The sequence below is a fragment of the Carassius auratus genome, chromosome 14, assembly GCF_003368295.1.
Source record: "Carassius auratus strain Wakin chromosome 14, ASM336829v1, whole genome shotgun sequence".
Lineage (NCBI taxonomy): Eukaryota > Metazoa > Chordata > Actinopteri > Cypriniformes > Cyprinidae > Carassius > Carassius auratus.
In genome coordinates, this window is record NC_039256.1 from 29,763,293 (window position 1) to 29,790,486 (window position 27,194).

General features: G+C 34.0%; 1 protein-coding gene and 1 long non-coding RNA gene across 4 annotated transcripts in view; one reads left to right on the forward strand and one right to left on the reverse strand.

The window, feature by feature from the left end:
* LOC113114274 (uncharacterized) overlaps positions 1 to 27,194 on the reverse strand; it is a 40,167-nt gene that overhangs the window by 5,557 nt on the left and 7,416 nt on the right. Inside the window, exon 3 of the long non-coding RNA XR_003293695.1 lies at positions 3,686 to 3,835. This is a non-coding gene — a long non-coding RNA (uncharacterized LOC113114274). The remainder of the gene's footprint in view (positions 1 to 3,685; positions 3,836 to 27,194) is intronic.
* cplx2b (complexin 2b) lies at positions 592 to 27,158 on the forward strand. Of its 3 annotated transcripts, none has more exons than XM_026281153.1 (4): positions 592 to 1,048; positions 15,009 to 15,160; positions 21,840 to 22,015; positions 23,780 to 27,158. In XM_026281153.1, exons 2-4 carry the CDS (start codon positions 15,130 to 15,132, stop codon positions 23,975 to 23,977), a joined length of 405 nt encoding a protein of 134 aa, XP_026136938.1. In that variant the 5' UTR covers positions 592 to 1,048; positions 15,009 to 15,129; the 3' UTR covers positions 23,978 to 27,158. The 3 variants fall into 3 exon arrangements, with proteins under 3 accessions (XP_026136938.1, XP_026136939.1, XP_026136940.1); XM_026281154.1 differs by lacking the exon at positions 592 to 1,048 and adding an exon at positions 14,179 to 14,320; XM_026281155.1 differs by lacking the exon at positions 592 to 1,048 and adding an exon at positions 14,184 to 14,308.

Sequence of the window (27,194 nt, forward strand, 5' to 3'; positions counted from 1 at the left end):
AATTAACTAAAATAAGCGGAGAAACTAGTATGCTGTTAGCAAATAAAATAAATTATGATCGGGTTTCACTATATTTTATACAGTTTGAATCAGTTGAAAGCATCCAGTAGTCTCATACCATTAAAGTCAATGTTAAATGTATATAGCCTACTGTTGGCAATATGTGACCCTGGACCACAAACCCAGCCACGATGTATTTTATTTTATTGAGATTTATACACAATCTGAAAGCTGAATAAATGTTTTGTTGCATTGTACCTTACATGTGCAATGACAAAGTTGAATCTAATCTAATCTAAAATAATGTAAATTAATATGACAATATTTGAATAAGATATTTGAATATCTGGAATCTTTTTTTGTTGTTGTTGAGAAAATCGCCTTTAAAGTTGTCCAAATGAAGTCTTAGCAATGCATATTACTAATCAAAAATAATGTTAAATATATTTACAGTAAGAAGTCTACGAAATATCTCCATAGAACATAATCTTTACTTAATATCCTAATGATTTTTGGCATAAAAGAAAAATCTATGATTTTGACCCATACAATGCATTGCTGGCTATTGCTACAAATATACCAGTGCTACTTATGGCTGGTTTTGTGCTCCAGGGTCACATACTTGTGATGTCAACATGTATAATTAAAACATAATGACAGTACTTGTGTTCCGGCGACGTACCGCATCCAGAAGCGCGAAAGCGGCGTTCTGTTGCTATGACAACCTCCTCCGGTTCTCCCGCGACGCGCTCTGAACTTCTAAATGGAACTTTGGTGTTTCCGGAAACATTTAAAAGGCGTACATATACTTGTAATTAGAAACAACAGTCCTCACATTTTTTTGGACTTCCTTTGGGGGGTTTCAAGCTTCCCGTTTCACCGTAGGAGCGGGTCTTGTTGGCAGACGGTGGGAGAGGGGCGGGCAAAGAGAGGAGGAAGAGAGGAGGGAGGGAGGTGGGCGATTCGATACAGAGCTGCACACTTCAGACGCGGAATTCAAAGCAGTCAGGACCCCAGAGCCGCCAGCTCGCTCTCTCACATCGCGGAGGTTTGTAAATGTGCGCCCCTCGCATGCTCTCTTTTCTCCATGCATTTGCTCAGACTCTGCTGCCGTTGAATGCTGCATGTTGCTGCCATGGTGCGAACTCGGCGATGGAGAGGGCTGGGCTCGCAGGCTATGGCGTGAGCTGCCAGTTTCAGCTCCATGTTTGTGAGGAAAAAGGCGTGTGAAATTAGGCTGCTTGCCAGGTGATTTGAGATGCCTTGTGCGTTTTCAGTTTAGCCAGCCGCAGAGACAGAAGCGCGCTCGACGTGCATGATGAGAGAAAGAGAGAGAGACGACAGTATGCGCAGGTGCAGCAAATGATGAATCTGTCAGCTGATGGACTGCATGATTGCATTGTGTACTGGTGGAGGGCAAGGCCGAAAACAGCTGAATGGGGTTCATGATCCTACTGTGGAGCTTTTCTGATAGTGGGGTTGAGCTTCAGAGGACTTCTCTGATGCATAGTGGATGTGTGAGAAACCAGTATCTGATCCTACAATTGCCTTGAGCTCTAGTACAGTACGTGACAGTGGCAGCCCATTCCCTATATATGCTCTTACTGTCCATTGTATTGGTTTATTATGTAATTCTTCAAATGTTAATTCTTAAAACTGTACACGTCTAATTTAAACAGAATGAAAATGTAGGATTAAGTAGCGTGAGCAAACAGCATATATAGTATATGTATTAGTACCAAATAATTCATATTCTGGTGAAATGGACTCCATGCAAATGTAAAAATAGCAATAGCATTTTTGAAATTAACTTCTTAATTATATCTTCCAATTCATTAATGTGCTTCTTGAACAAGGAAACAGATATTATTAGGCATGCATGCATCATTACTGTGAATGTTCACTGATATAGTACTCATTTTGGAGATTCATTTGTGCAATTAAATACACTGTAATAGTTTATTAAAATTATAATTGAAACAGATTTCTGGAGTATATTTTATAAGAAAATACTAGTTCAGTCTTTTAAATTTCATGTTTAATTCAATGTTGTTTGTTGTTTCTTTGTAATTATTTGTGAAATTTAAAAGCAGTTTTTGAGTGAAATAAACTAAAACACTAAAATACACTAAAAAAATCATCATATTCGTGCTCGCAGAAGTTAATTTTATCATGTACATGGGATTGCTAACACCCTCAACTTAAGTAATGGAATATTTTTATGTTTTTAAGCATGTCATCAATATGAAATGTAGTTTATAATCAATTCTCATGAGGTTAAAGTCTGAAAACCTTAAGTTTTGAGCTGTTGAAATGGCTTTAGCATGCAGCGCTGTTGTTCTTATACGCATGAGACGGTAACTCTCGCATTCAAAAGATTCCTACTAATTGGATGCAGCAAATGCACATTACTGCTTCTTATTTTCTGCCCCAGGCAAGAATGGGAATTAGGCCTAACCCTTGACCATTATTCATGTGATGTGTCTGAGAGACTGAGAGTGAATGGAGGGTTAAAAGGAGCGAAAGAGAGAATGGATGTATAGTAGCAGATAAGATCAAATTTTTTCTGCTTCAAAAAATTGTAAAAACTTGATTTAGATTGCCTATGCTGCTTGATGTTTACTGTCATGAAAGAGTATAGAGTATATGCACCATTTTTCTTGATTGGCTTTACTTTAAGTGTCTTACATGCATATTCATGTTTATGTGTGATGATTGTGGAGAATATTTAAAAGAACAGTTCACCCAGAAATTAAAATGTGCTCACCCTCAGGCCATTCAAGATGTAGATGAATATGTTTCTTTATCAGATTTGGCATTACATCACTTGCTCATCTATGGATCCTCTGCAGTGAATGGGTGCCGTCAGAATGAGAGACTAAACAGCTGATAAAAAGATCACAATAATATAGAAGTAATCCACACCACTGCAGTCCATCAATTAACCACTTGTGAAGTGAAAAGTTGAATGTTTGTTAGAAGCAAATCCATTATTACAACCTTTTTTTTTTAACCTTCAAACCATTGCTTCTGGCTTATGCATGAGTCCTCTATCCATAATAATGCTTTCTCTAATGGTAAAATTGCAAACATGTGAGAAATATGCATAGATCAAACACCATTTACAAGTGAAAATAGTCCAAAAACAGTTCTAAACAAAATGTATGTGTATTTCAACGTGAGAAGACAACATGAGATTGACTTTTTAGAGGAAGTATTATTCTGGATTATGGCCAGAAAGTTAAGGGTAAAATGCCTTATTGGTGTATTTGATTCTTACAAACATAACTTTTTCCACTTTATTGTACTAATTGATGGACATGAGTGGTGTGGACTACTTGTGGATTATTGTGATGTTTTATCAGCTGTTTAGACTCTCATTCTGACGGCACCCATTCACTGCACAGGATTCATTTGTGAGTAGGTGATGTGAATGCTACATTTTTCCAAATCTGTTCTGATGAAGAAAACAACACATTTGCATCTTGGATGGCCAGAGGTTAAGGTTTCATTTTGGGGTGAACTACAGGTATTCCTTTCCCTATTTTTTCCCATGAGGTTTTGCTTTCACTTGTTAGATTTTTAAACTTAGTGTATTTTTGTGCAACTATAGCATCATCGAATAGAGCTGGAGAATTGGTCTGCCTACCATCAGGCATTTAAAATAACCAGGAGAAATACATACTGGCAGAAGTTATGATTCATGACTCCTTAAGTCAGTCATATGGACACATCTGTCCTCCAGTGTGAGGGTTTATTTGGTGACAGGTGTGGAGTGGCAGTTTTGAAGCCTCCGCTGTGTGTTTGGTGCTGAGAGTCGTCACGAGAGGTCTAGCTGCAGGGGAGAAATCAAGTGCTGAATTATTTATAGCTGTGTCCAAACCTCCATCAAATTGCATTGTGAGGCTTTATGATCATATTCCTTTTTGCAGGCTATGCTTCTGTTGTTGCCATTGAAATCCTGTGAAATAAAACAGCTGCTGAGTAAAACGGCCAATAGGTGTGGAGTGACAGGTTACCCCTTATGAAACAAAAATATATTGCAGTATATTGGAAAATATCATGTAATATATTAGGCATATATTCTTATATATATATATATATATATATATATATATATATATATATATATATAAATATTTTTTTTTTTTTTCAATATATTGCAATATACTGAAAGCGGCAATCATTTGTATATTTTGCAATATATTACATAATATATGTATCATCAATATATTATTAAATGAATTCAAATATATAAAATATAAGAAAATAAAAAGGTAAAATAATATATTACAATATATCATAATATATTTTAAGAAATATATTGGTAAATATATTTTCCTCTCGTAAGGGACCGTAGGTGATTATTGCAATTTTTCATCCATGCTAATAATCTGTTTTATGAAATTTGAAAGATTCTTGCTTGTTTTGTTTCACCACTTCACATTGTCTGACCTGGACAGAAATAGACTTATTTGATATAGAATGCCTAAAAGAATAAGGCTTTGACTGCACCTGGTCAGACCGGATGATTTTGTAAACCAGATATAAATGTTACCGAGTCAAGCTGTGGAAAGATGTTAGGGGGGTTGAATATAATTGAAAATATCTTTAATCTGGCTAAAAGGTTTGAAGATAATACTATTTGGATGAAATGCTTGCGGCAAGTATTTCAGCTGAAAGCTTATCTCCCTTCTCCAGATTTTTACTGCCTCTGCGTGGTTAGCCATTTGGCAGACACATAAAAACACCGAAAACACTTCAGACTCAAGAAAGAGGCCTGAGTTAGCTGAAACAGACAACCTGCGGGGTCAGCAGATATGCATTTTTTAGTGCAAAACCAATATGTATGTGTGATCTGGAAGTATGAGAGCTTATGGCTGTAGAATAATAGTTAAATGAGTTTGAAAAACATGGAAGACTTTTACAAACTTTTCTAGTCCCCAATGACGCTTATTCAAGCCAGGAACATAACACTTAGACAGGAAAATACCATCTGTCCAACATGTAAAACAATACCAGGCATAAATCCTCATCTCTTTGCACAGGTGGTCCAGTATTTCACAATATGTACACAGATTTATTCCACTGTTTTCTCAAGATTGCACATGAAAATATTGTGTGGGTTCAGCTCAACAACTGTTCATTTTTCACAGTCAGGTCCATCTGTTTATAATGCACAGCACCTGTTTGACACAATGCAGAAAGTGTGAATCAGGTTTACAGTCAGCAGCAATGTAGTAATGTGTAGATGGCATGATAACTTTAATGTGACAAGAGTTAATTGGCCCCCATTGGAGAGGGGGGTTCCCGTGACCTCTTGTGTGATCCTGACCCAGCATGCAATGATAGGCTTTGACAATTACATAGCAGGAGGGCAGTGGAAGTGGCTGCAGACCCCCTTCCTGAAATCAAGAGTCCTCAACTGCTCTCGCGCAGCACAGGGTGTAATATTCATATTCATATGCAGGCTTAAGTGGGTCAGTGCTGAGTCGTGAAACATTGCTGTACAGTATCAGATTTTTCTCCTGTGCCAGCAATTCCCAACCAGGGTCTGTACTTTGGTTGTACTTTTAAAAAAGTGCTTTGCTTTGTTAAGCTAATAAGAGGATTTTTTTAAAAATATGCGGGCGATAAATGGCTTTAAGGAAAATAAAAATTAAATAATATTTGTGTGACTATAAATACATATTTTTCATGAACATAAATATTCCCACCATGGTGTCGTTTGGACCACTTCTCAAATGATGTGTTGTGTTTAATAGCATTCTGTGATGAAAATATAATTTTTAACTAATTTTTTTAACTAAAATGACTCTTTTGACCTGCTAAAGTAAATTTTACAGCTAGCATTATATACGAAAATAAATAATATTAACATTTATTTTATATTTAATAACAGAAGAAATTACAGTTTGACTTGAAATGGCACACGATAAAATTATTTACCTTAATTTTCTGCCTTATATATATAATTATATAACTATTGTAACTAATTATTATAATTAAAGCCATTAAAAAAACATGTTACTTGAAATATAATAAACTCATACAATCAAATAAAAAAATTTAAACCTTAAACTTATTACTATTTATTTATTTATTTTTGCTACTTGGCAACATTTCTTATTTACATTTAGCTCTGTCAGGACCACTATCCTCAAAGATGATTGACAATTATCAAACAGTTTGAATTGGTGGTATGATTCTATTCTGGTTAAGAACTCAAAGAGCAGCGATAACCCCCCAAACATAAATGTATTATGTTATGTTATGTATGTTATGTACACAAATCAAAGGAGAATCAGAAGGCTGAATCCTAACTGACAAAGGAGGAGCTGGGGATGGAGGAGGGTAATTAGCTACTGAGCAATGCGAAAACTGCTGATAATACTGAGGGACCTATATATGAATGCTTAGGTGTCGTATCCCCATAGGTAGATGGGGATCAGCTGAGAGTCAACTTATTGTACTTTTTTATAACTAAAACTAAAACTGAAATAAAAATAATAAAACTATGGACATATAAAAAATAATAATATTGAAAAAGCACAACTAAAAAATTACTTAAACTATATAAAATAAAAAATATGAATGAAATTAATATTAAAATAACAATGGTCAAAAATAAATAAACATTAATTTTACAGTGTATATTTGGCAGTTTATGTGGATAACACTTTCCATATTTAAAGACTTGCAGACAAATTGCCTAAGCAGAACTAAGAGAAATAATTAATCTCAGAAGTCTTCAAGAACAAGATGTCTGTCAAAACCCCAGTGGCTTTTGCTTCACTTGGTAGCAATCTCTCTAATAGTCAAAAGCAAATATTTATTTTTGACCAAGCCAGAGGAGTCAGAGAAACGAGTGTTGGATTCATTACAGCCAGTTCTGTACTTCACTCTCTCTGCACTGCTTTCGGTTGGTGTTTCTTATGAGAAAAGCTTTGCTTTTGTAACAAATCCAAACACCTTTTTCTGTACTGCTAATTTTATGATATGCACTAGAACATTCTGCAAAGGTGCATCACGAGCAGAGATTGTAGTTTATGAACATGTTTATATGTAATTTTATTTGGATTTCTATTCACACTGATAAGACCCTCTTTCTCGTGGTTTATTTTGCTCATAAAGCTTCTTCATTAGCAAACATTAACTTCCTGTATATCATATTACAAACAACATTTAGTATTTCTAACAAATAACGTCTCAGGTTACAGATGTGACCATGGTTCCCTGAGAGGGGAATGAAACACTGTGTCCTCTAGAGGCCGCTATGAGAAACGCCTTGTCTTACCAGTGTCTGTAGCATACATCTAAACATGACAATAGCATTGGCCGCTGACAGCATATGATGTCATTACCCGGCACAATCACAGTATAGGGTGCCGGGAGAATACATCATTCACTTCTTCATTTGAAGCTTGTGTACAAAGCATGGCAAGGGAGCTAGAGGACGCAGTGTCTCGTTCCCTTCTAAGGGAACCATGGTTACATCCATAACCTGAGACGTTCCCTTCCGAGGGAACTATGAACTGCATCCTCTAGAGGTCGCTATGGGGAACAGTATACCAACATCCCCATGCTGAGGGGAATGCATGCCAGAAACGCGAGGCGCGAGGCGATGGCGAGGACTAAGTACCAACTCTACTAACTCCTAACAGGCCTAACAACCCAGTTTTGTTGCATATGAAGTGCTTGGGAGCAGAGCTCTCAGCTCTCAAGGTGAGGCGTGCCCTCAAAGCACAAACTGGGAGTTATAGGTAGGGATGCTCCGATTACTGATCACAATCGGCCGATAAATCGCTTTGGGATGATTGATCGGCGGTCTCTAAAAAGGCAGATCTCAAGCTGATGACGCTCCGCTGTCAGAGGTTTGGCTTGAAATGAAGCAGCACTTTCAGTCTCTGTCTGGCGCGGATGAAATAATTATAATGCTTTAGGTTAGGTACAATTCATATTTCTTCATTAAATAGCTGATAAAGTAATTTGAAGTTTCTGTGAGACATCATTTTTGGATTTAAAATCAAAATAATGGATAAATGTGTCTGTGGTAAACAGCCATGGATCAGGATCAGACTCCTGTGTGAAAGCACAGTCCGTGCTGCTTTTGTACCACACATGGACTACATACACACTGCAAACAGAGTATGTGTGAACCTCACATACAGCTCACAAAATCAGGCTTGCGCTGTGTAAGCTATTGTACTATACATTTTAATGAAATGTTTTATTGATTTATTTGGATTTTTGCAAGTTTCCTTTAACATTTCTGCTTTTTTATGAATTGCTTTTACTGTTTAAACTTTGCTTAAAAGCCTTAATACACTGTTAATCACAAATTCCACTAAAACTTGGAACAGCACCATTTTTTTCAATGGTGTAATTAACTGCTAGCAAGATGGGGTTTAAATAAGATGTGACTGTTTGCAGAGCAGAAACAGACATTTTACACAATGAAAACTGGTTTTCTGAGTGTGTGAAAGAAATATTGCTTGCTTCCATGATGGCTCATAATGAACTCTAATCCAGCTCTGTGGCATTGCATGTATTTTACAGTGTTTGTGTAATATAGCACTGCAGCTGCAGCTCAGGACACATGTAGGATGCTCTGCACTAGATCTGTGTTTCCTTGTGCTAATAAATGCCGATCCCCAGCAAAATGATTCCAGGCATGATGTATTAATAAACGTGCTGAGAATAAACAGATTGCTTTCCTGTCCTGTGTGTTGGGATGGATCTGTATAGTATTGTGTGCAGGCCCCATGCCCCAAATTGAATCTCATTGTGAATGGTGCTTTTCTGTCAGAATGGCTTTGTAAACCAAGCAGAGCTGCTCTGAGTTTAACCTAATTACCCTTCATGCCCTGCCTTCCTGTTTCCCTCCCACAACCTCCCACATCTTCTCTTGTGCGGGAAGTGTATCAGCTTCCTTATTTACTTTCCAGACTTATCTACAGCGTGGGTTTGCTGTAACAGTTGCATAATCAGTGCTTTTATCTTTTATGTTATGACTATTAAGCAAAATTATGTCAGTCGACATATGGTTTAAAGATTTTGCACTGGCAGACTTCCAGGCTCCAGATTGTGTGCATGGGTTCATACTTCTACTTGATGATTTGGCATATTCACTGCAATATTTGCTTTTTGTTTATTAATTAATAATTGAAGCACAAAGTGGTTTGGCAAACACAGCCAAAATGTCACAGAATAAATTGCTCTAAGTGTACGACTTGCCATAGGCATCATGGACATGCAACTCAACCGAAAAATATTGCTGATTTCATTCATTTCAGGCATGTCTTTTAGGCTGCAAATGTCAGAAACGATTAAGAATTAATATATTTTTCATTTTTAACAGTGTAACGTTTTTTTTTTTATCATGTTCTATCCTCGTATTGAAATATTTACAATTATTTTAGTCTGAAACTATGGCTATTGGTTATTTGCAATGGTGTAAACATTTCATAAATGCCTAAAAACATTTTTGTAAATGTCAGGCATGTTTACTACCCTCAGGTAAATGTTATTCTTGCAGCTTTTTTAATTAGATACAGGAAAACATCCTCATTTTAGAGTACACAAAATAAGTGGGACAGAGCTACTCGTAATGCGGTCTAGCAGAAGCTGGTTAGAATAAAAGCAATTTCCATTATTTTGTGTATTTTATTTTATATATCAATAATTAATAATATCATGTTTTACAGATTGCAAATAAACTTGCAAATGGTGTGTGTGTAGAGTTATGAAAATTATGACATGCAAACAAAAAGGTAGCTATACTTTGGGCTTTCTGGAACGAACTAACACAGATAAGTGTAGAGTGATGCAATCTTTGAAAGAACAAGAAAGGATGCTAAAAATGACTGAACATGCTGAAATTTCCTCAAGGTTCTGATGCTATGTTCTCTTCCTTTTGCTTTCAAGACTTCTTTGTGGATAAGAAACTGCTGGTCAGAAAGGATTTTTTTTTTATGTCTTTTAAAGTCGTGTAGCTGCCTTGAAGCTGGATTCTTTCCTTGTTCATATCTATTGATTTGAGCTAGCCCCAGGCTTGTTTTACCTGACTCATTAAGCTGTGGCTGAAGGTAGCTTCCAATGGGCTTAATGGATGCAACCAGGGACCATGTGTATCGCTTCTAAATGGATGTTTTTGAAAGGATCAGTAAGAAGATAGAGCATGTGTGGAGAGAATCATGGAGAACTAATCTTCACTGAAGTCATGAGTCCACTGCCATGAGATGCATGCCTGAATTGAACAATCTACCACCAGATAAATTCACAGTTATTTACTTTATGTAACAAGCTGTCCATCAGTTGATTTTATGGTGCTCAGATAAGAAATGTGGGAAAAAATATTTCACCTAACTGCTTTGCTTGTTATCTGGGTGAAGTGTTTTTTCACAAAGGCATGTGAGACGGGTTTCTCATAATTGCTTTTCTGATTTATAGGAATATTATTGCTGGTTTTTGTACTAAAGTCCACACAACAACCCATAAAAAGTATGTTATTTTTTACGAAAGACTTCAGAGTGGTTTCCTCTTTCCTGTGCATGTGGAAAAACCATGTTTCTATTCATGCCTTATCGTGTTGCATAACTGTGTAAATGTTAAAGCCTTTAATAGGAAGATTTATATTTCATGCCTGGTTGGGCAAGTCTCCGTTAGCTCGTTCATGCTTTAAGCAGCTATGTTGTTTTCCTGAGACCTCTGATTTCAAAAATCTATCACAGTATTTAGTGCGGTAAGCATCTCAAATGAATTGTCACATTATCACAACATCACCTTGTGCCAGCATACATCACTGCTTAGGAAATCAAATACTTTGCGGTGATCTTATAGTTTGCTACTAAAGTAGCGCTTACGTAAGGATCCAGTAATAGCTCAGAAAGTATATGGTTTCTGCCCTGCTTCCTGATCTTTAGTGTTAAACTATACAACTGTCTTATGTGCAGTATTGTGTGCATTAAGATCCAAAGGAGTTTCATAATAAAAGACATTGTTGCCAAATCCATATTTTTAAGGCAAAATTAGACCATTTCTATACTGCTACATTGGTTGGTGGATTTTTTTTAGTCCTCTGTCCCCCTGTAATGCAACTTTAAAGCAATTTTGATAGCCATTTCCCCCTGGATTATGATTGGTCTAGTGAATGAATAAGATGGTTTTGTTTCACAGACTTGGCAACCCTGATTTTGAGTTTCAGTTTATGCTTTCATTTGGCAAAAACTGTAACCTTGAGGCTTTCTTTCTAATCCCGTTATATGATTGTAGAAGCTCAAAGATGGATTAGATGCACCAATCAATCAGAATGTCGCTTTTCCTTGACATCTTCCCACCATTGTAATGCATTGTGAGATTTCAGATGACATATATCCCTTTGCTGTCTTGTTTTTACAAATCTCCACATTCGGGTGTCAGATTATCATATAATTTGCATTTACATTTCACCAGGATGGATGCTTGAGCTGGATGGAATGTGGTTTTATCGGATATGACAGAAAAAGATTTATAATTAGATGCAAAGCAATGTTTGATAATGCAAATCATTCAAAGCAAATGATTATTGCACCACATCTTTTTTCAGTCTCTCAAGTCATTACTCAAATGAAAACACTCTGAAGACAGTTTAATGGAAGCATTTGAAACACAGAAGACTCAGCTAGAACATCAGTGCTGTGTTGATGTGGTGCAGGTTGAATTGAACTGGTAAATGGCTCACAAACTCAACCTCAAGGTCGCAGAAGGACGCTTTGTGTTCTGCTAATCAGACCTGGCAGGAGTTACAGCCCTATTTTGACTTGAGAAAAGAAGGTCAGCCACTGCATGTAGAGATAGGTCAGGACATCTAATTTGATTTATAATTACAACTTTAATTATAAGAATTCTTGATTTAGAATTTTTGTTTTTAGCTTTAATACTTTTCTTAACATTTTTCTTACAATATACAGATTTTTTTGTGCCTTAATGCCTAAAAAGTGATTTTAATCTTAATGAACCACACTCAAAAAAATTATTCATTGAATTTACTACATTTTTTCAAGGAAAGTGGTTGCAATCAATTTATTTTAGCTACATTTAAATAAATACATTTAGTTGACTAACATTTTTTTTTAAATGTCGCTATAATAAATAGTCTGCAGCCACTTACCTTAAAAAATAGTATATATATATATATATATATATATATATATATATATATATATATATATATATATATAGACCATTTTTTTCAGTGTAGCTTGGTAAAACAGGTTTAGTAATAATTATACCTATTGCATGGTGGAGCTTTAACGAGGATATATATATATATATATATATATATATATATATATATATATATATATAGACCATTTTTTTCAGTGTAGCTTGGTAAAACAGGTTTAGTAATAATTATACCTATTGCATGGTGGAGCTTTAACGAGGATATATATATATATATATATATATATATATATATATATATATATATATATTAGGGGTGTAACGATACGCGTATTCGTATTGAACCGTTCGGTACGACGCTTTCGGTTCGGTACGCGGTACGCATTATGTATACCGAACGGTTCGTTGGAGTAATTAATTATATTTGAAAAAAAAAAAAAAAGAGAGAGAAAGAAATATAATGATATGCGTTCAACAAGGTAGCCCAATAACCCAAACAACGTAACAGGCAACGCCCCTGACACTCCCGAAGAAGAAAAAAACACCATCTTATATGTTTATGTTAGGCTACTCAGCAGGCGCTCGCTCACTCAGTACGCGCTGAAGGCTCGTTGCAAAATAGCCAATGCGTTTAACAGACTAGAAATGAGAAGATCCTCCAATAACCAACAGGTCTGGTGTTTGGGTGCACTTTGGATTCCCTTTAAGCTATAATGGTGATGGCAAGAGAGTGGTGGATAAAAAACAACGGTATGTCGCATCTGCAACATGACAGGGTACACCAGCGGGAATAAAAAAAAAAAAAAAAAAAAAAACAGCGGGAATATCTGGGATATATGCGTCAGTACTATCTGGGAAAAGACGAAAAAAAGGAGAAACATGCACACAGCAAACTATCCCTGCAGCATTTAGACACTATAGCTTACAGGGAATCCAACCCAAACACCAGACCTGTTGGTTATTTTAGGATCTTATATTTCTGGTCTGTTAAATGCATTAGACATTTTGCAACGAGCCTTCAGCGCGTGCTGAGTGAGCGAGCGCCTTAGGGGCCGTTCACATATCGTGCCTAAAAACGCATGGAAAACGCTAAGCGCGTCTTTCTCCTCCTTTCCAAAGCGCTCGGGCAGAAGCGCTCATGAGGCGTCTGTCTTTGCTAAGCAACAATGACGTGCTCTCTCCATGAGACGCGGAAATTTCAGCGAAGGATAAATGGATTTGCAGCTCTAAAAATCGCTTGCAGTAGCTCTGCTACTGAATTTATTTCAAAATTGCAATCCATATACAACTATGATCAGCTGTTCCTTCATCTTGGCTGAGCTCTCAACGTTGTTACGGGAAAGGATGAAGCTGATTGGTTGGTTCTTGTCACATGACCCGCGGTGCGCTTGCGGCATTCTGAAAAGTTGAGATGTTTTTACATTTTGCTGTATCTAAAACGTATCGAACCGAACCGAACCGTGACATCAGTGTATCGTATCGAACCGAACCGTGAATTTTGTGAACCGTTACACCCCTATTATATATATATATATATATATATATATATATATATATATATATATATATATATATATATATATATACATAAATATATACATACATATATACACACACACGTGTATATATATATATATATATATATATATATATATATATATATATATATATATATATATATATATATATATATATATATATATATATATATATATATATATATATATATATATATACACTGAAACAGAAGTGTTATAGTGAGAAATGAAAAATATGTATAGTTTGAAAAGCTATTATATACTCCAGGCAAACCAAAACATGCAGTAATTGGGGTAATCTGTCCTTTAAATTTAACAGAAGAAACTTCATTTTACTGAAGGGAGATGGAAAGATGAGGGGGAGGAGTGTGGGCGAATATGAATGAAGCTACTGGAGCGAGAGAGAGAGAGAGAGAGAGAGAGTGAGGGAGATAGATAGCGAGAGAGAGAGAGAGAGAGTGAGGGAGATAGATAGCGAGAGAGAGAGAGAGAGAGGGAGAGGTGGATTATCAGGACACACTGAGTGTTTGTCATGTTCCAGCTATTGAAGCATGTAGTTTTCTTTAACATTCAGTTAGGATTCCTTCAAGAAGAACACATTGCAGGTCAGTAAACTGGTAAGTGGAAGAAGACTTAAGTAAATTCATAATAGGAACTAGTTACAAACACATAACTCCAGTTTGTGTAATGTTTCTTTCATGAATCTAAATGCTGTTCTTTAGTCTTATGTCTCGTCTCTTTAGAGGTGTTTGACTGCGATGTAGGAATCAGATTTTTTTATTTATTTGTTGTGTGAATTGGGAGTTTTCAGTATCTAAAGCCTCAATGAAGCTCTTTTGGCGGCTTTGTAAAGCTGACAGATTTTGTGCATTTATTATGTCTCAAACGCGGCATGGCCAAACCAGACAAACCATCTCTTGTGTGTCTACAGAAAGTATTTCACACTAAATCAAGCTTTTATAGAGGTTCAGAGGACTTCTTGAGATGAAATCCACAATAAATATTTTGACATTTCCACTTAATGTCACGGTGTAGCTGGAAATGTTCGATGTGATCCTGAAAACAATAATTGCTTGGTCTTTCTTGAGTTTTCTGAAATGATTGTGAATTTGTTTTTAAGCACCCACTGTGTGGGATTCATCTAAGCTCAGAATAACACTAATGAGCATATTACTGTTTCAGGGGGGATTTTTTAAGTAGTGTTGTTAAATTTGAGCTCAGATGCTCACAGATGTGATGGATTGTGTTAATGCTGTAGTGATCAGTATTATCTAACTGAACGGTCAATAATTCTGATTTTCCCAGGAGGTGTGAAGGATTCATCAGGAGACTGACACTCTGTGGTGGACCGACAGATTCAGGATCACAGCTGCTATAAATGCAACTCTCTCTTTAGCTGGAAGAGGAACACATATCTGAGTGCATCATGGATTTTGTGATGAAGCAAGCGCTGGGCGGTGAGTGTCACATTATCAACCCATATTTCCACAAAGATATACCACATGTGAATTAGTCTCAACTCTAAAGTCAGTTTGGTCAAGGCCATTTAGATTGTATGATGCTTTATTTATCATGCTATTTTAGTATTATTAAGACACTATTATGGTTTTTATAAAAAAATCTTTTTGAATGTTTTCCATTTTCACTTTTAGTTAAAGTTTTTGTAATTTAGTTGTGTGTTTTTGTCATTTTTATTATTATTTCTTTTTTAATTATATCTATGTAGTTTTTAAATGTTTATTTAAATTTTGAATCTTTTTCAAATTCAAATTTATTTGAAATTTGAATTTTTAAATAAATGAATCAAGTTACACTAAATGAAAATAAGATATTTTTTACTTTAGTTCAGTTAACATTTCTTTTCATTTCAAATAATGTTTTTATGGTTTTAGTTTTATTTGTTAATTGTTTGACACATGGCAGAATTTGATGATATTTTTTTCTTCAATGTAAAATAAAAAAAATTGTTTTTCTAAAGGAGTATTATAATAATAAAAAAGTTGATTTATTTTTAAAAAATTATAAATAATATCTAAGTCTGTTTTTTGAATTAATATAACATCTGGTTTTATATTATATTTACTATATATATATATATATATATATATATATATATATATATATATATATATATATATATATATATATATATAAAATGTGTGTGTGTGTGTGTGTGTGTGTGTGTTTTAACTAAATAATTTTCACTTGCATAATGGCCTGTAACCAGGAAATGTATTTTAATAGAGATTTTTGCTGGAAAATGTGATATTGTGCAGTTAAAATTGTTTTTTATATTTATATATTTTTGGGAAATTAAATAATTAAGACATTACAATTATTTTAAAAGTAATTAGTAGTAATTATGCCAGTTAATTTAAAGGGACAGTAGGGCAATTTAAGACAGTAAGGCAGCAATATGTTTTTAACAATAACAAAGAAAAGTGCTTATTGATCTGTGTATAGTTTTACTTTATTTGACATGATGTTTGTATATGTTATAGATTTGCCAATCCTATAATCAAAAGTTTGTCTAAAAGTCACTGAGCCCCTAAATCAATTTCATATTTTACATTTCGTATTAGTCTTAATCTTACACACGTCCTTTTCTCTTACACATGGATGATGCCGAGACGTCAGATCGAGAATATGAATTGTGTAATATAAAATGAAATATGAAAGAAATGTGCCTTGTGGCACTTTTAATATATCAGAAAAAGCTTTGATACAGTATGTAAATATGACCTGAATTTGATCCCAACCTCTAAAAATCTTTATCAAATGTGTTTTTTTCCCTTTTGTTTGGAGCATAGATCTTATAAACTTAAGGTCTGCTTCGTAGCTCTGAGGTAATGGAGCATGATTTACTCATGAAAGTCATCCATTATTAAACACACTTCCCCTAGACTGATTTTCTCAACCCTTGCAAATTATTCAGAAGCATATAGAATTTCTTCAAGATCCCACAGAGAAGACTCTGCGTTCAACAGCCTGTAAAAAACAACCTTTATGTTTGTCGTCTGTTAGTGTTAAAAAATACTTTAATTAAAAAAAGATACAATGTAATAACAAATGTGCTTCAGAACAGCCCTGCTTGTTAACTCTGTCAAAAGCCGTCAGCATTTTTGATCATCTTCACAACATTTTGCTTTTATGAATATCTGAACATGCAATATTGTCAAGAGAAACAACCTCTGCTTTTAAAGGTGTCATATCATGAAAATCGGACTTTTTCTGGTTTTAAGTGCTATAATCAGGTTCCCGGTGCATCTACCAACAAAGGAAATGTGAAAAAGATTAACCCAGTGACTTTGTTTTGGTAAGCCTTTTTCTGCAAGTGTCTGAGAAAACGAGCGCATCTGATTTCACGCAAAGGGATCTCATTATAATATTACCGCCCCTTAATCTGTACATTTCCACCCACGGCACTGCCATTACGATTTTGCAAGGGACAACTGTACTAGCTATAATGCCATGGCGCAAGTTTGAGCAAAACATACTAACTGTTTTGTCTTTGGGTGCACAGACGAGCACAAAACACTGTTTATAGTCCCACCCCCAGAGGAGACAACAGAGCAGATGATTTATTGATTCATTTACTGTATATTGCTGCTGCCACACAGATCTCAAATAAACATGCAATCTATTTCCCAGCTGTTCACCTTCACAGACATAACCGACTGTTTTTGTAACTCGTGTGTGTTTTTAATGTAAACTTGTGTTTGAATGAGAACTTAGTTTAGTACTCACATGCTCTGACAGGCGCTTTTTGTCCGTGTGCACTCCGCATACAAACCGCATATAAGAAGTTTGAACAAAAATGGTTTAAAATGCATGATTTTAGTGCGATAAACATAAATAATCAGAACCGCATGAATTGTTTTTTAGCAGGTACGAGCTGTATTAGCGCAGCTCTATTCTGAAAAACGGGGCAGGAAGCAGCAGCTCATTTGCATTTAAAGAGACAATGCATGAAAACAGGGTGTTTCTGCTTCCAGTTAAAATAATTTCTAAATTATATAATGAATAATCTGTTTGGTATTTTGAACTGAAACTTCCTGACTTGTTATTTAATTCAGTAACTTTAGGGAGTTTTGTGTTATATGCTGTTTAAAGGGGTCATATGATGCTGCTAAAAAGAACATTATTTGGTGTTATGAAATATGTTTATGCTGTTCAAGGTAAAAAAAAAAAAAACATTCTGTACAGTATTGGTTCTCCTCTATGCCCCACCTTTTGAAACAAGTCGATTTTTACAAAACTCATCGTTCTGAGAAGTGAGGTGTAATGCTGGGCATTATACCGGTTCATACCGAAAACCGGTGTATATTTTCATTACGGTATTCATTTTTAATATACAGCCATACTGATGCATTTTATTACTCAACGTTCGGAACGAATGCAGTCATTTCACAGTAAATGTATACTAATTAAAGCTGTGTTTCACACACAACACATGGGTTTTTGGCTAGGTTTAAAACAAGAAAAAGCGCACTTTTAGATAAACAAGGAAAACTGTATATATATATTCACTTTTATAGAGGCAGAAAAACAAAGTTCATTAAGACCTGTGGGATTGCTTGTGATAAAGATTTAAATGCAAAAGGCACGAGACGGTTTCTGTCTGTGGTGTTTTAATTGTAAATATTTTAACAAGAAAAGTCATAGGCTAATTACTGTGTTTAAATGTTTTGCCACTTGCTTGAGCAGCTTCTTATACAAACCTAGAAGTAAAATGCATGAATAATGCGTTGTTTATATTTACTGAGTTTAAACCAATGTCTATAACTATGAAAGATTGTTACTGTTCTGTGATAAAAGACTCAATGCTGAAAACAAAACAAAACAATGTTTGTCTCTGTTTCTTCTTCGATGTGTTTTGATTCAGAGACTCAGTACTCTTTCAGAAGATGTGTAATATCGCCCCCTGCTGTAAAATTAACAGCTTACACGTTAAAGAGTTTATAGCTATTTATCAATGCTTGTGCTGGTGTACGTTTACGTGACATTATAAAAGGACATTATTACCTAAAATATCTCCAGATAGATACACTTACCAACTTATTATTCATTCTCCGATTTCTTTCTCTTTGTGTAAGATATTTTATTCATTATGTTTGTTTTAAAGACTGTGTGAAACACTTGCGTTATAAAAAATCAAGTGACCTATTTTAACACTACTACTTCTTTACTGTTATAAAAGGACTTAATTAATATGGTAATTTCCTAAGCTCTGATAATTCACGTATCATTAAGAATTAGGCTGTTTCCAGAGATACTGTGCCATCGTTATGCAGAGCCCAGATTTGCTCTTCCATCCAGAACCATCACTGCTGTTCGTGCCAAGTGCTCTGATGTAAAGCCATGAAGTATCTGATAGAGGGATGCAGCTCTTTTGTTATGCTAACCATCCTCTGTGTGGCTTTAAACAGACGACATTCAGTGGCTACATCTTACTTGAAGCTCTCAGGAACGGCAGTTGCAGTGTGTTTTTAGTACAATTAATGTGATGTGCAAATCTGAAGGATGTTTATTGGTATTTTTATTTAGTGTTTGAACATCCTGACATGCCCGACAACAGAAGGTCAATCAGTGGTGTGAGTTTAGGGTGAGGCTGTCTGTTTAAACAACCAAAGGCAGTTTAAGTTAACCTAAGAATACAGCAAAAAAATAAATAAAAAAAAAATAAATCTTCATCTCTATTTTATAGTAAAAAGTCTTAATTGAATATTGTAAATATATTATGTTAGAAGATTATATTCAATTACTTAAATTAGGCATTTTTATTGGCAAATTGTTTCCTAAAAAACTAAAACATAAATCTTAATTAATTTAGTTTGTAAGAAAAACCCATTGCCAGTGGGTAAAAAAAAAAAAAAAAAAAAAAAAAAATTATATATATATATATATATATATATATATATAATATTTTATTATTATTAATATTATATATATATATATATATATTAAAAATAATTAATAATAATAAATAATGAGAAAAAAATCTTAACTAGTGTTTTCCAGGAAAAAGTCCTGTAAAATAGATAAATATCTGAGAAGCTTATATTAGATTTTTTTTTTTATTATTATATTACTTCAACTAGGTATTTTTTATTGGCAAATTTCTTCTTAAAAAAAAGTGGGTTAAAAAGTAATTAATAATAATAAATACTACAAAAATATTAATCTGTATTTTCCAATAAATACATATTAACATCCTGTAAAATATATATGTAAAGGATTAAATATAAAAACAAAAGGTAATATTAAATTACTCAAATAAGTGTTTTTTTCTTTTATTGGCAAAAAAAAAAAAAGATAATAAACCTCCATCAATTCAGTTTGTAAAAAAAATGTAAGAGAGTAAAAAAGATATTAAATGACTCAATTTATATATATATATTTGCAGGTTGTTAATTATCAATCTGGCAGCTTTGGTTTACTAAGGGTCTACTATGGGCTTTGAAAAGCCTTAGGCAACAGACACTAAAAGACCATATACAGTCCTTGTGGACCATGGGAAACCTACATCTAGACATGATATGAGCTCTGTTATGTCAGCTCAAGCGGTCCTCGACACACAAACACACACACACACACACACACACACCCATCCACACACACACACACACACACACAGAGATGGTTAAAGGCCACTTAAAGTGTACTTTGCCGCTCCTTTTCTCTTCAGTGTCCGAGTGTCATACAGAAGCAATTAAACACTTGTGATGAAAATGCGTAGGCCTTGACGCTGGATTTCAAATGCACACTCATACATTATAAATGACTACCATTAATAATAAATGAGTGTACACTTGCTTGTAGAGACATGTTGTGCACAGCCATTATGCAAATGATTAATGTCTTTCAGCAATAGTACAGAATTTGCAATCAAATCTAGCTGAGACTGTTTACATTAGTCTGTATGATTCTCAAATACAACTGTTTTTTGCATTTAATGGTTAGAGTGTACATCGAGGTATATGCAAACACAGCCATTTCTTAAGAGCATGTATTGCTGCACTACCCATAAAGTTTGCTGAAGGCAAAACATGATGTAGAATACACAGCGTGATAGGTAGAGCTGCACCAGTGAAACAGATGGCAGAGAGAGGAGAGGCACATGCTTCATTCTGGAGGCTCGGTTTGCCTTTCTTCATTTTGGCTTCAGTGTATTATCATATAAGGAGGTTGTGCAGTGTTCTGTCTCTTTTGGGGATTTGTGATTAAAATATAGAATTACATTAGCATTCAAAGTTTGGGGCTTTTAAAAGAAGTCTCTTACGTTCACTAAGGTTATATTTGTATCATCTAAAAATCCAGTAAAAATAGTCTAATTGTTCTATTTTAATATATTTTAAAATGTAATTTATTCCTGGGATGGCAAAGTATTCAATATTGAATGCTAATTAATATTTTTGTATAAAACCTTGATTTCATTTTATTTTTTCTGGATCCTTTGTATACAAAGTTCAAAGTGTACAGCATTTATAAAAAAATAAATAAATAAATAAACAAAATGAAAAATTCACCTAAGAATGGTGCAAAACATTCTTAATTAGTATTTTTGTCTTGTTTTTGACTCAAAACCTGCTTTAAACAACATATAGTGTACTTGAGAAGCTAAATACTGTAAGAAATAGCGTGATAACAGATATCTAAATATTAGTACTTGTATAACCCGATTGGCATTTTTTTTCTCTCTCTCTCTATTTTGTTACAATTAAATTTACTTCATTTTTGGTTTGATTGTTTTTTGAAGGCCAGGCTTTAAATATATTTTTATATTTATGTATGCATGTATTTATTTATTAATTAATTTTCTGTTCATGAATGAACAATTAAAAAAAGTAACCTTTAGAAAATATAGTATGGATTTTTTTTTTAAGATTGGATTTTTAGACTTACATTTTTTTATATGTTTCTCTTTTTAACAGATTTATTTTACAATTTAAGATGACTGTTTTCCACATGTTTTCAAAATTCTTTCATGAACAGAAAAAAAAGAAGAGGAAAGAAAGAAATAGAAATCTTCTTTATCATTGTGAAAAGAAAATCTGAGCCCAAACCTTTAAATAATAGTGTGACTAATATTTCAGTAGAAACCGGTTTATGATGTCTTTGCTCTTTATTGCACAGGGGCCACCAAAGACATGGGGAAGATGTTAGGAGGAGAGGAAGAGAAGGACCCTGATGCCCAGAAGAAAGAGGAAGAGAGGCAGGAGGCGCTCAGACAACAAGAAGAGGAGCGAAAGGCCAAACATGCTCGTATGGAGGCCGAGAGGGAAAAGGTCAGACAGGCCATTCGAGACAAGGTACGTTTTCCACATGTCCCGTTCACTTCAGCTGCTTGTGACCGCTGATTAGACTCAGACCACGACGCTTGAGTGAACTGGGAAACATGGCAGCATTTGTTAATTGCTAATCAATTTCAAACTAAAGCAGGATGAAGCCATTTTACCTTGATGACAGGACTTAATGATTAATATATGTGTGGGAATAACACATCAAATCAAATCTCCATTACACTTTAATGAAATGACACATTTGCAAGAGGTCTTAATGTCAGCTAATTACAGCTAATTGAACAGAGGAATGTAACATTAGTGTATGGAACATCACACACCGGCCGCTCGTCATGTGACTATAATTACACAGAAAATGGAAAGGCCACACAATTAGTTTAATTCTACATTTGATTATTAGCTTTTCATCACCTCACGAACCCCAGTTTGGGAAAACTTGAAACTTGCCATAATGCAATGTTTGATGCACATTTTGATGTTGATAACAAAAAAAAAATGTTAGGTCAAAAGTAATCTGAACGTATACTCATAATACATTACCTAATATGTGTAGTCCTATAGATTGTTACAAACAAACTTTTACATTATGTAATTTGTAAACTGTAATGGACTACAATTAGTAAGTAATCAATCCAGCACTGCAAGCCACTGTTAAAAAAAAAAAAATATATATATATATATATATATATATATATATATATATATATTTGTGTATAATGATCCACCGGGACGTTATGAGAGATCCACAAATCAGAAAGGCTCCCAAATATCAGTCGATTTTTTGATTGGTTAAAGTTCATAGAGATTACCTCATGTTATATATATATATATTTATTTTTTGCACTTGGAGTGCACATGAAATCAGCACCCTATAAATGTGAGGGTGAATAAATAATGACAGCATTTTCATTTTTTGTGATCCCTTTAAGGCAAATATGATATATAACAGAAACAGTTCAATCCTGCTACAAGATTAATGTTTTAATGTTTGAAGAAATCATGAATGTACATATGAACGTATGTGAAGTTTCAGTCTTGAAACACAGCAATGGTCTTAAAGTTAATAAATGAACCCAAAATAGGGCAACTGAGATATCACTATTTCACTATTTGATAAAAAAAAAAAAAAAAAAAAAAACACAGGAATTGATCATCTGTTTTTCTGGTAGTTGGCAGTAAAGATGTTTGCTGGAGATTTCTATTTTAAATAAATGCCGTCCTCTTTCTATCCATTCAGAAATCCTGAAAAAAAAAAAAAAACGTAAAATGCTTTCCACAAAAAAATAAATAAATCATTTTACGTTTTTTTTTATTTTTTGTATATATATATATATATATATATATATATATATATATATATATATATATATAAGCAGTACAATTGTTTTCAACATTGATTATAATAATAATTGTTTCTGGCACAGCAAATCAGCATATTCTATTGTTTTCTGAAGGATCATGTGACACTGTATTAATGCTGAAAATTAATCTTTGAATAAATTACATTTAAAAAAGTCATATTCAAATAGAATAATTTAAACAGCAATATTATTTCAAAATATATTTTAAGTTTTATGATCAAATAGTACAGTTTATTATATAGTATATTATACAATATAATATATCATATAGCATTTTATTTATTTTATTTGATCCAAAAATAAATTCAGTAGAGCTATGAGGAATGGCATCATTACAACATTTTCATTAGTCCTCTACTCCTTTTCTTCTCATGTTTAATTACAACTTCATATTGTGTGTATGTTTCTATAGTATGGACTAAAGAAGAAAGAAGAGAAGGAGGCAGAGGAGAAAGCGGCTATGGAACAAGCGTGCGAAGGCTCCTTGACTCGCCCCAAAAAGGCTATCCCAGCAGGCTGCGGGGCGGATGACGACGAGGACGAGGAGAGCATCCTGGACACCGTCCTCAAATTCCTGCCCGGACCTCTACAGGACATGTTTAAAAAGTAACAGACACAAAGCTGTTCCTCAAGAAAGATGGGTGAGGGGGGATTTTTGCCAAACAGGTTCACTGCCTCGACGGAATTTTATGGATAGATACACAAATCATAACCCGACAACGTTTGGTCTTTTCACTGCCATTCAGGTTCAGATGGTTTACACTTTCTATAGTGTTTGTTTACTGATCACCATGGCCTTAGGTCCTCAGCGGTCAGCTCCACCTTAACAGCACACTGATGCTGGGAATATTGATTGATTTAAAACATTTTAAATCTGTAGCTTGATGTAACTGCCCCGTCTTTCACAGAAGAATTGTCAGTGAATTGCAGAATGCAGCTGTATGCTTTCAGTAGTTGCATCTGATGAATCACGTTTGCATCAGTGAATTTGATGATACGTTGCCATATGTAAATATGGGAGATGCTGATATACTGTCTTAGATGTGCCACGTTAGACCACCTGAATGCTCAAATGGTTTGCAGCCTGGCAGTTCTCATTTATCTCTTATTTATTTAGATTTTTTCTCTATTTTTGTTAGTGTGAAATAGACTTTGAAATGACCACAAGTGTTATTCACGTTAGCCTTGCCAGCAAAAGATCAGGAAAAGCTCAGTAAGTGTCTCTGATAATCATTTTACAAACTGGACCAAATTCTCTATACACGTAAGAGATATTTAAGATCTCAAAACCATACAATCAGTCAATGTTTCACAGCAAATGTGTCATTTTAAAAGCATGCAGATTTGATCTTAGATCACTCACACACACACAAGACAATCAGAAATTAAGTGGTCTCATACTAAAATGAAAAAAAAAAGAAAAACATAATTTTATGTTTTCTTATTTGTAGGATTCACATCAAAATGTTATTTAAACATGGCTCATAAAAAATATTTGGGATGTTATAATATTAGAATATTATGTAAAGGTCTAACCTGACTTGTAATGCAAAGAATTTAAAAAAAAGTAGGTAATTGTAACATTAAAAAGCAAAAAACAAGCCTACGTGTACAGTAAAATGAATTTAGTATAAGTGCATGCATTGTTTTATATTCAAGTTTCTTCCATGCATTAATAATAATAATAATAAAAACGAAAAAAAGGTAATTGCATCTTTTTATCTCACAATTCACACTTTGTTTTTTACAATTTAGAATCGCAAGATGTAAAGAAAAAATCTGAATTCTAAAAAAAAAAATTTTTTTAAAGTGGTTGTGACTTTTAATCTCAATATTTTTTTTTCCCTTGCAATTGTGGGTTTATATCTTGAAATTCTGTCTTTTCATCTCAAAATTGTCAAGGGGAAAAAAGTCAGAATTGTGAGACATAAACTCAAAATTGCAAGGAAAAACTAAACATGGTTCACCAAATTTGTGTGATGTTCCGCTAAATATGAATAACGACCTTATTTGAATAGTTATGTAAAGATAAAACATTGCAATTACCTGGAAATTATGGAAAAGGGCTTCCATAGTTTTAAAAAAGAATTAGTAGTTAATGAAAATACATTAATTAATTTGTGTGAGCTTCAATCACAACAGTAAAAAACCAAAGAGAGAATAAACTGCAATTATACTTAGTACATCACTGACAGTTTATCTATTACAACAGTAATATTTTGAGAACCATTATATTCACACATCTGATCAACAATCATTCCTGCTGTGAAACACAATATATCAACCTTTATAAAACTATATATACACAATGTATATCATTTATAAAAATACTGCCCAAAATATTAATCTTACTGCTGGCAAATTCTGATGTGGGGTGACAAATATGATTACTTCAGGCTTTTTTCTTTTACTTTAGTTATAAGTGTTTTTATGTTAAGCATTTAGTAAACACTGCCATTTGATAAACATGTTGGACACATATTTTGAAGATGTATAAATGTTTACATATGAAACCTGGGCTAAAGACGCAAACTTATTTTGTATAGTAATGCCCAAATGGGTATTGTATTGCATGATGGGGACATATAAACCTATAGATAAGTTTTCATTGCAGAAAAGTCAGTAGTTGTTTGTTTTCCAATCAATGTGTCCCTTTTTAAACTCTGTTAGCAAATGATATGCCTTCAGGAATGTGACTGTACCTATTAGGCTGGTTGTTCTGTGATCAAAATGCTTTGAAGATTGTAAAAATTGTTTTAAAAAAAAAAATCTTAGTAAGAACAGGATGACATACTTTAGAATAGCACGTGCTACTCTCAAGTAGACTTTAATTTTTAGCAGTACGCAAGTAAGTTTTTTAAATTAAACTATAAAAAAAAAATGAGACTGACTTTTTCATTTTTGTAGCGTTAAAAGGTTTTTCACTAGTCAAAGCCATACCGTTAGACTGCAATAATTAATGAAAAAAATAATCATCTTGTAGTCATGCATCTGTAAAAATATGTCGATATCTATTTAACTCTTCATAGTACATGTCAGAAAGTGTATATACTTTACGTAGAGAGAGAGAGTCTTTAAAAAGATTGCTATTGTAGTACGGTCTACTGTATGTGCTGTATGTTCTTGTAAGTGTGTATTTTTGTGCGTCTGTACCTGTTATTCATGGTGTACGGTTGATGTGTTTTATGTGTGTACAGTCTAAAGCAGTCTGTGGAATCAGGGGTATATAGGAGTCCTAATGTTCATGTATGCATGCAGATAAACTTTGCATTAAATACCAAATCCGAGCATCAGGTTGTACCTGTTTATGTATCACTGTCCCTGCAACAGAAGCTGCATCCTCTATCCAGGGATTAGATCCCATCGGTCTAATGAAATGTGTTTTATTATCAGTCCTATCATTCAGGTTGTTTAGTTGACAGAACGGAGAGATCATTTCAAAACCATTACAGCTACTACTCAACTAGGCTGATTACTAGTCGTTTATCATTCGCAGCTTGATCTCAGACAAATCATTTGATATTATATTAGGTGTACTACACATATACCTCTTGGCATAAATACATTCTTGAATTGCGCTGCCTCAATGCAGTGGTTAATCACTTCAGGACATTTAAACTCACTAAATCACCCTAAAAAAATATTTGGACACTTTTGGTTGTACTTAAATGTCATTAGATTTTAAATACCAAACTTCCATCGTTTCATATGTATCATAGACATATTTGGAATTTACATTTTATGTAATTTTTCTATTACGTGAAGATGACACAATAAAATGGTAAAAGGGCTGACTGTGTTGGTGATTCTTTGATCTTTAAGATGTT

What these genes read in the sequence shown, in the direction of transcription:
- cplx2b (XM_026281153.1), top strand. Translation starts at nt 15,130, where the DNA reads ATGGATTTTGTGATGAAGCAAGCGCTGGGCG. An exon ending in GATGAAGCAAGCGCTGGGCG is followed by an intron (nt 15,161 to 21,839) that starts GTGAGTGTCACA and finishes TTTATTGCACAG; the next exon opens with GGGCCACCAAAGACATGGGG. An exon ending in GACAGGCCATTCGAGACAAG is followed by an intron (nt 22,016 to 23,779) that starts GTACGTTTTCCA and finishes ATGTTTCTATAG; the next exon opens with TATGGACTAAAGAAGAAAGA.